Source organism: Podarcis gaigeae (genome assembly GCF_964106915.1).
Source record: "Podarcis gaigeae genome assembly, chromosome: 1".
NCBI lineage: Eukaryota > Metazoa > Chordata > Lepidosauria > Squamata > Lacertidae > Podarcis > Podarcis gaigeae.
Genome location: NC_139678.1, coordinates 70,767,516 through 70,777,955, shown reverse-complemented (window position 1 = coordinate 70,777,955; position 10,440 = coordinate 70,767,516). Strand labels below are relative to the sequence as shown.

Sequence of the window (10,440 nt, the reverse complement as noted above, 5' to 3'; positions counted from 1 at the left end):
CTTGAGCCACTGAAGAATGGCCAGAGAAGCAGGTTCTTTTCAATGGTAGCACTCTTGTTATGGTATTTCCTGTTCAGAAAAGCTCACTGAGATCCTTTCCTGCTAGCCTTCAAGAGACTGATGAAAACAAAGTTTGCATTTTAAATATAGAATGCTGAATGATTTGGATGTTCTTTTTATTGGTTTTGTATTTTAGCTTTTGCTGTTCATCTTTATTTTTCTTCTTTACCTGGGTTTTCTTATTTAGATGGCTATGCTAAGTGGCTTTTTATAGCTTCGATAGCCATATTATTATTATTATTATTATTATTATTATTATTATTATTATTCTATACTGCCCTTCATCTGAAGATCACAGGGCAGTTTGCAATCTAAAAATACAAAAATGCAAATCAAAATAACAAACAAACAAAAATGATGTAAGAGATAAGAGAGGAAATAAATCAATACTTCAAAATAATTGAGCAGGTATTCGGAACAGGGTGTGAGAGAAAAGATCACTGGTGAGAATGGGAAGTTTTAGGGGGTTGCATATTCGAGTGCTATGCATGCAAATTAAAAGAGCAAGTATTGTGTGTTTCCAGTTACTTGATTATCCCTTAAATAGCCAGCTATGTGCACATCTGGGGAAACTTGGTTGATCGCTCGATGGACGAAGTTCTGTTTCCTTCAAACTGAGGCACATGCTTCTCCAGCCCACTAAATAAAAGACAAAGCAGCCTGGTGATTCTAGTTTAAGATTTTGGTACAACGCACACGGATTCAGCAACTGCAAGATATACCTTGGGATCCACCTTGTTTTTTTATGATAATGAAGCAAAGTAAATGTTCTTCCTGATCTCATCTAGCACAGCAAGTGATTCTGAGGATAGTGCTGATCAGCGGGGATGAGTCAAATGTCTGAGTCATTCTGTCTCTTGGCTGAATCCCTAGAACACAGGGAAATCACAAGGTGAGTGGTAGGGGGACTGTCTAAAACATTATATACTGGGCTGTGGAACTGGTGGTTTTTTGTTTTTGTTTTTTAGAGCTTATTGCGCTCAATGGTTCTCGTATTTATTCCTGCATATGTTAAAGATTCTTCCCTCATGGTGGTTTTTTTTCCTTGAGAAAGATTAGGCAGAGTAAAACCTTGCCTGAGAAATACCTGAATTTGAAATATTATTTCTTATGTGCTCTATTAACAAAGCACAGTAATAGGGGAAATGACTCTCATTTTCATTTTTTAGGCCCTGTAATTTTTCTAGATGGTAAGGGGGAAAGTCCAGGAACAAACACCTTATTTTGCTAGCAGATCATCAAAAATGGTTGCACATGTAGCAACCAGTACACCCTACAGCGATGCTACCATATTTAAACAGGTCTGGAAGCGAACACTAAGGAACAAATGTGGGTGTACAGCAGTGAGCAGCAGCCAACATTACTACTATCTCAAAGCACAACTAAGTGGCATAATTGCTGAGCAACTTAGGAGCACACATTTTCAATGGTGAGCTTCAAAAACACTGCTCATTCTGCAAGCGCTCTTCTATCTACATACCACCGTTTTGTGAACATCTTGCTAACATATCCGCAGCTACAGCAGAAATAAATTTTTGGAAAAGACAATGAAATTCCAAAACTTGAAGTTCAAAACAATATAAATTTCAATGTCATTTTAAAAAGCAAATTATCTAAATGTGTAATCACGTGGGATTCAATTGATGCCCTTGTGCTCTGTGGCAAGAGATGTGGATTACTACTTTGCAATAACAAAACCCAATGCCTGCTTCAATGGTATTCCTAAACCTTGCATACACTGTGGCATATTTTAGAAATGATCTTTTCACAAGATATGACCAGAATTGGGATTGGTTCTATGTGTTTTGGGGGGCTTCTAATCTTTAACTCATTCATGGTTGTTGTTGTTTTTAATAAGCAAACAACTTCAGTACAGATTTAAAAGAAAATGACTTTCAAAAGAAAACAAAATCTAAAGTAAGAACATAAGGAGACCCCTGATGGATCAGACTGAAGGCCTGTCTATTGCAGTATTCTGTTTCTGGCAATGGGCACCCAGGAGCCTATGGGAAACCTGCAAGCAGGACTTAGACAACGGTACTGTTGTTGTTTAAACAATGGGTATTCAGAGGCATGGAAGTAGTGTAGGAGATTCCCTATCACTATCCCTGTGATCATTCATAGTCTGAGGCAGGTCCTTCTTCAAAGGGAACAAATCTCCCTTCTCTTGATACCTTGCGTCTCCATGGAAGAGATTGATGGATGCACCTTCTCCTCGGAGGAGGTCTGCTCTGTCACAAGAGGGCTTGGCCTCAAATCCTTCCTCATCCTCCACTGTCTGGAAAGGGTTTCCTGCCTCGTCAAGTCTGGGCACATCTGGGGGAAAGGAAGGGGACTTCCTCAAGCAACCTCTTATGCATAGCCTCCTCCCCTTCAGAGTCCTCATTCCCATCTTCTGGTGCCCTCTGGCAGCCCGCCATTTCCCCAGGTCAACTTGGCATCTGCCACCTGCCAAGCTTCTTCTGCAAAGAGGTCACTTAAAGAGCCTACCTGAGGAATGTGATGAAAAAGAACCAAGGCTCCCTGTGGCGATCACACAGGGTCCCCGGACGTTTGAAGGTCTATTGATCCCTGTGCCACCACTGTGATTGCTTCCCCGCTGCCACCAACCCGTTTCTCTCAGTACACACGGAGTCCAGACAGTTGTTAACATTAAATCAAATAAGCAAGTTTATTTTATAAGCATTAACAAGGTTATGGTTTCAGATAATTTTTCTTGTCAGTTTCTTAATCTTAGTTTCTTTACTGGCCTATACCTTCCTAATAACTTCTAACTGATTATCTCAACTATCTGTCTGACTCCTAACAGTTTCTCTCACTCTCTCACATCAAAACTAGACCAACCCACAGACTTATCATCCCTCTTCCTTCTCCAACTCCCAGCTGACTTCCCAACAACTCCAACTCTAACTCCTCCCCTTGGTTTCCCACTGGCCAATCACACTAATTTAACCCTTTCCTTATGACCCACCTAGGAGGGCAAACGCCACACTCCCCACCTCTCATAATAAGCAGGGAAAGAGCCTTTAAAAAGCTGAGCTGACAGGTGCCAACAACAGCAAGCTTCTTACAACTTGTTCCCCTTCCAAGATCAGGGGATCCAGTTCCTTTTCCAGCACCAGTAATCCAAGATGGAATCTTCTGTGAAGTTGCCCAGCCTTGCCGATTCTTTGTGAGTAAATGTGAAGAAGGAGTGTAGAGAATAGGCTACGGTAAGTTCAGTTTTAGAGCTACAGGGTTCGGTTTTATTTTTGTATTCTGTTTGGACCTCTGCCAGCTTTTCTCCTACCTTTATTCTGAATAATTTGGCTCTTTGCCAGCCTCAGGGCTTTAGAATCCCCATGTGCCGAAATGGTTGGCATTTGGGCTATTGGGAGTTTAGGATTGGACTGTGAGTAACCAGCGTACTCTTTTGAGGTCTGAGAAAGTGTGGGCTGCTGCTACTAAACCACAAAGGTCCAGGTTGAATGAAGGAGCGCTGGGCCACTTTTAATAAGTCATTGCATTAATGTGCCTCAGCAGTAACTACAGGAGAGTAAGACCCACTGGGAGCAGTGCAGGTCTGTTGTGCTACATATGTTACCCTCTTCTCACTGCCAACACACTCCTAGGGCTCAGGAGGAACCATGGTATGAAAGAAAGTAATAAAATAATAAATAACATTTTCCACCTGCGATGTTCAGAAGCTTTTCAGCACTAAGGAACATCCAGAGGTGTTACCCGCATTTTGACTACATGTATTGATTATATTAAAAGCCCTCCTTATAACAAATGTCCAGATATAAAATCTGCTTGAGTATGGTGTACATATTTGGTTATTATTCTAATTAATCTTTTAGCAAGTGAGGCAGCAATGATATTAGAGACCTGCTTCAGAAGAGAGATCAGTCAGCAGAAAGTAGTCTTATATATCAAAGTAATGTTAGCATCATTCAGTGAATCGTAAAGTTAAAAAGGCCATCAGCATTTATTAAAGAAAGGTATCTGTGGGATGAAAAGTGACTAAAAGCTGAAAGTGTCTTGCTAAATACTGTGAGGTCACCATCTGAACCTGGTAGTTTATAAAGTTTCTGGTTTTGAGAAATATGTTATTAAACATGTCTAAGGGTGTTTAATAATGGTCCATCTTCCTGAGCGGCACCTGATCCAGTGCTCAGAGTTGCTCTGATCTGATCCAAGGTGATCCAGAGCCAACCTGACCCAGATTCACACTTCAAACCTATTTGAGGCCTGCACAATCATGTGTCCTTCTCCTCCCCACCAACTGTTTAATCATGGGTTTAAATCCTAATTAGAAATGGTCAGTGGCAGGAGATGCTGGTCTCTTCCCCTTTCCTCGTTGCCAGACCAACACTGCCCTTGTGACAGTCCCAGATCACTCTGGGTGGACCCACCCTGGGGCTGCCACAACCTGATCTGACCAACTCCCAGATAGAACCAAATGTGGTTTGATGTCCAAGCCTCAGACAGATCCAGTTCACAGCTGTAATATCTAACATTCTAATTTATCAAAAGCTTTTTTAATTGTGCACCTATTCAGTCTCAGAAGCAGGTCCCACTATGTTAACAGAAGAAAGGGCCAGTGGGAAGCATGCCAGGTTGGGTGCAGCTGCTTGAAAGGGACCCTATGTTTTCTGGATGCTTGAGACCACCCTGAGCATCTTCAAGGAAAGGCTGCCCTCAGTTTGGCTCTGAATGCACAAGGCTCATCCGGGGCTTTGAGCATGCAGCTATCAATCCCCAATCTTCCACCCACCTTTGGAGCTGGGGTGGTGGCAGGGATTGCCACACAACTGCCGGGGAATGTCTGCCCACCTCTGTAGCTCCAGAGGTGGGATGCAGGCTGGCTTTTTCACACAACTAATGAAAGCCTCCAATTTCTTTTTCCAAGCACACACCCTTGATATTTTTAAACCCTTCTGATTATTTCCTTTTTTGCTTTTTAAGAAAAGGATAAAAATCCTAATGATACTTACAGCCCTCTTGCCATACCCCTAGATAGCAAGTCCAAATATCCTTTTTATTTATATCATGCACTTTATGTAGGACTACAGAAAACGTTTTTGATCATTAATCTCTGTTTTATTGGAGGAGTTTGCACTGTTTTAAAACCTGCCCTTTTCCAGCACAGTGCTCAAGGAATTCACTAAAGCTGGCTTTCATTTTGACTGAGCTCAGCTCTGAAAAACAGAAATGATTATAAATGCAGGTTGAGCTATATTAATTGTTATTAGAGGGTGAGCTGGCATTATATTTCAATAGTTTGGAAAGGCTGAGCAAAATCTATCTAGAGTGCAATTCAGTTATCACTTACGCTTAAGTAAGTGACAATTTTTGTCTTCCAATATAAAGACCTGAAAGTTTATGTTGGTGTTAAGGTATTATTATTACAAGGTTGGTCTTGCCCTTAGAGAAGGCAGAGAAACATATTCACACTTTGGGGGGGGAATGCAATGGGTCTTGCACTGATTTTGAATCTGATTAACAGAATTAAGGCAGGGTGTGCAGGGCCACTAATGTTAGAGAGTTTTGCTAGAGATTTTTAATAGATGCAGAATTTTAGTAAACATAATTATTGTTATTTATTAGATTTATATACTGCCCTTCATCATTAAATCTCAGGGTGGTTCACAGAATCTTGTTTGGATATGAAATTTAAGATTTCAAATAGCGCTATTGCCCAGCCAACAGTAAAGTTAGTTGATTGGCAGCGTAATGCAAGCCCCGCCCTCTTGCCCTGGGCTGCAGGGGGTGGGGCTGGATTGGACAGAGCAGCCCTTCCGGTCATTGCCTGCATAGTGCTGTTATCACTCCGATATGTGGATTCCACTTCCAACTGCTGAATAGGTGGGGTAGATGTGGTAGTGGCAGGCTTGCCACCAGCAAAATGCCACAAAATGGTTTTTTTCCCTGATGGCAGGAAGTGGCTGAGCTGCCCCAGAACCCAGGCCCAATATGGGCTTGAGCACTGTACCAACTCCAGGCTTTTAGTGACCTGTAATCTGCCCACCCACCCACTGGTGGTTGTTCCAATCCAGGCAGCAAGGATAGCGACCTAAACATTTGAGTTTTAATTAATTGACTCTGCATAGATTTGCTTGTAAGCAAAACCAATTATTTTGAGATAGATATTATATGGTTTGCTTCTAGACACACAGCAGGCAAAAGAACATCAAATCTCGTATTGTGTACTCTGGCTGACAGAAGCTCTCCTGGTTCTCAGGTAGACATCTCTCTGCTTCACCTGCTCCTTCTTATGTGAAAGTGCCAAAGCTAGAACCATTTGTATAGAAAAGAATGTGCTTTATGGCTGAGCTAGTGTCCCGCCCCATCATTTCAGAATAATGTTAATGTTTCTTCCAAAAAGTGTACAAGCTAAGTGGGCTTTAATCAGGCACACAGTTCAAGGACTTACTGCCCAATGCAATATGGGCTCTATGTAAAGTGAAACTAAAATGAGCAGACAACAGATAACCTGGGCATGTGACTGGAATTCAATTACTATTGTATTTTCATTTTTTTTAATCTAATGTGTGGTTACTGCAAGCAGGAATATTTACCGTGTGCTTGTTATTTTGCAAAGTGAAGAACAACAACTGTTTATAGAAAACCATCTTTTAATTCTTCAAAGGTTTACATACAAAGAAAAAGTAGACTCTCTCTTTTTTAAATGAACACCTAGCATTAGCACAATATTGTAAATATAAAATCTGTTGTGTCACGTTTCTAAACATGAATCCTGAGTAAGAGTGGAACATATTTATAATATTATTGACTAAAAGAATACAGTCCCTTCATTATCAAAAGTGAGATAGCTTTTGTGTTCTATTACAGAACAATGAAAACAAGGCAACAGGTGTTTATTTAGCAAACTAGCCTGGATATTCACTGCAAACCTGAACATTTTCAAAATAAAATAAAATGGCAGGTTGTGCACCACAGTAAAAAGCATCAAATTGATGCACATGGGATTAAATCTTAACCACAAAATCCAGAATTAATCTATTCTGGTTGCAGTCATCTAATGGTTAAATCAATCCAAGAAAACTTAATTAATAAAACAATTGCAAATCAAACAGGTGTAAACTGTAACATTCATACTGACAGATAAGAAACAGTGATTTTTGAATCCACATTAAAAATAAAATACAAAAGCATGTATTGGTATTAAGCCCAATTACTGGTAGGTCCTATAAACAAAATACTTCTGGTGACTTTGTAAAATAAGGCAGCTAAATTTTTTTTCTCAAAAATGGTATATACTACTTTAATATTAAGAAGCTGTTTTCAGCAAGACAGCAAAACAAGGTATTTGAACACCAACTTGGGCATAAGATCTTTGCATTATGGAATGCAATATTCAACCTTTGAATAAAGTTTTCAAATTCCATGTGGTAAAAGTGCATAGGAGTGGGATACTGTTAAGAGAAAATATGTCCTTTCACAGTATTCAAATCTCTCTTACAGTTATGTTCACTGTGTCAGTCTAAAGTCAGCATTATGTGAAATAATACATTATTTCTGGAGCAGTACTGTACATCATTCTGAAGACTTCTTAAAATGTTTTTTCTGCTCCTTGATGTCGTTCCTCTTCTTCATCTGCTTCTTCAATAACCTGAATTTCATCTGCTTGACATAAGGATGTATTCTCTGACTGTTTACTCTCTTCTGATTTATTTAGTTCTTCTTCTTCAACTATTTTCTTCCATACTTTATGATTTTCATTCAAATGGTGTATCAGGTGACAAAATATTCGCTGCCTGCTTTTTCTTCTCTGTAGTTCTGCCAAAGAGGGAAATGCCACTTTTCAAAAGAGAACTAAACAAGTATGAAACACTTTGCTTATGCTTAGGAAAGTGGTGATACTGAACCAACCTGAATGGCTATGAATACACCTTTGTCAGGCATTCTAGCTGATTAAACAGGGAGCAGGATGCACTTAAAGGTTAAAGGAGAATGGTCTGTGTACTCAGAATGATGATGAAAGACGAGCTTTGTGAGATGGCAGGAAGAAAGGACCTGGGGGGGTAAAGGGAATTTGCAATTGGAAATGGGAATATGAAGGAATTTGGTGCAATGTTTGAATGAGCAGCACAGATCCAAGGGAATTCTGCTGGTGAAATGGGGCTTTCCCTCTCACCTGCAGCCTCACGTGCACCCCCAAGATATGTTCCAGAGGGTCAGGGGACTCTATCAAACAGATTGCTGGTGTTCAGGGAGGAAGAGAAGATGGGGAAAGTTCACTCAAGCAGCTTTGAACTTTACCCTTTATAGATACTTGTAATGGTGATATTTTACTATGATATCTGGATCATACAACAATTTATTTATATGCCTCCCATCTGCTACTCTAGGCAGCTTCCAACAAATGTAAAAAGTTAACTAGATCCAAATCCATTTAAAATTCTGTATGTAGTTTAAGTATTTAGACTTACTTGTGCTTAAATCTTCCATCTCATCGTCTTCACTGTCCAACTCTTCTTCATCATAATCTTCAGAGCTTTCCATATCATCTTCTTTTTCATCAATCCACTGGCCTGGAAGCAAGCCAGCTGCATCGTAAGAGTTACAGAGAGGACCAACAATATGAGTAATAAAAGATTCTTGTAGTTTTGCAAGTTGAGGAGAACGTCTATCCATAAAAGGGCTAATGGGTAATCCCAGACTTGCCTCTTCATCTCCCTGTAAATTCATAAATACAAACACTTAGAAAAGCTTGGATATCAGTGCAAAGGTTGGTAACTGGAGCACTTAAAACAAAAACAAACAGCCAATATTTCAATAAGGAGTTGTGTTACATTTGTTCTAGTCTTATAGAGCATCACAAAGAACACATTATCAGCAGATATTTCCTTATGAAACTACACTGTAATCACACTTTCTAAGCAGCAGTCATGGAATATATAAAGCTGATTTGTGCCATGCCCAGCATGTAAATACAATATTTAAATAAGTATTGCTAAAATCTACAGCTGCCGTATGCTGATAGCCAGTAATCATTGGTCATGAAAACAGACTTTTGCATGATGATACAACTGGATACAGTTGTACTTTTCCTACTAAGCTATAGTTATGCCATAGTATAGTTAGAAGCTAAGATATGAAAGCTAGGAGCTAAATGGCACCTTAAACCTTGGTTATGGGCGCAACAATGGAAAGTCTAGGCATGCTGTTTTATAACAATACAAAGCTGAAAATGAATGAACAGCAGCTAAAATATTATGTTCATTTTCCACATGGTTTAGTCCTTCCCCTACCTACCCCCCTAATAATCTTAAGAGGGTCTCCAGTTTTCAAAGAGTAGGTGGAAGTGGGGAGGCAGAAAAAGGTCCTCTGTTCCTTCTACTCTGCAGTTTTAATCTGAAATCTTAGGTGCAGTACTGCGCCCAGAGCTCAGAAACTGCTCTCCCTAATGAAATTCCGTTGCAAAATGCGCCTAAAACAACGGGAGTTTCAAACACTGCCGATAGCCCCTAGTTGGATGAGTAGTAAATCCAACTACTTAGTTCAAAAGGACATTTAAAACAATTTTATATACACACGTATTAACTTACATTAAGAAAATTATCTAGGAACCAACAGCTAATCTGGGATAAAGCTGTGATAGAAGAAGTTTTCCAGAACTTTTATGAAAGATACATTGTACAAATCTTTTTGTATAATTAAACCACTAGGTGCCCCTTTTTGGTTATTTGACAGGTGATCAGTTATGACCAAGTGGAAGAACATGGTATTCTCCAGGTGCTATACGGAGGCACTTGCAGCAATTATTAAAAAGATTACCAAGAAAAGTGAGAAGGGTTCACAATCCATTTTCTCTCAACAAAGATAACTCATCAATTAACTTCAGGTGCTAGAAAATTCCCAACAGCCTAATGCAGCTGCTTGGAAAGGAGGAAAGCAGGAATGCATTTTGTCTTAAAACCACCAGCATCCCACCAAACATAGTGGCCTTGTCCACACATTAATGCTAAGTCAAGTTTTGTTTAGGCAAAGTGCAAATTGTTTGAATATCTGACTGGCCCAACCCAGCAGACTAACCACAGATTGCTTTCTGGCAGCAAACTATGATGTGAAGCTATGGGGTAGTATCCAACACTGCATGCACAGTATTCCACTCATGCACTGTGTCTTCCCTTTCCTCTCCCCGCAAATTTCCTCCCTAACCATTTTGAGGGTACAAGTGGGGCTGCAGGGAAGAGGAGGGGGACACTGCATTGCACAAGTGGAATCCTGTTGCAGTAGCAAAACAGCAGAGTTGGAAACAAAGTAATGCTGCTTATTGGCTTATGACTTGTTTTCATTCTGGTTTGGCACTATGTCTGAACTCAACAGCCTAGCTGAACCATGATTTGACTGGCCCACCAACTCAGATGCTCA

At 40.0% G+C, this 10,440-nt stretch overlaps 1 protein-coding gene across 1 annotated transcript in view; it reads right to left on the bottom strand.

The window, feature by feature from the left end:
- Positions 1–6,659: 6,659 nt before the first annotated feature.
- Positions 6,660–10,440, bottom strand: part of PDE3B (phosphodiesterase 3B) — a 57,300-nt gene continuing 53,519 nt past the window's right edge. The window contains exons 15-16 of the mRNA XM_083704647.1: positions 8,496–8,742; positions 6,660–7,842 (exon numbers count right to left, since the gene is read on the bottom strand). Of these exons, the coding sequence (XP_083560773.1) occupies positions 7,616–7,842; positions 8,496–8,742 (474 nt within the window). The 3' untranslated portion in view covers positions 6,660–7,615. The remainder of the gene's footprint in view (positions 7,843–8,495; positions 8,743–10,440) is intronic.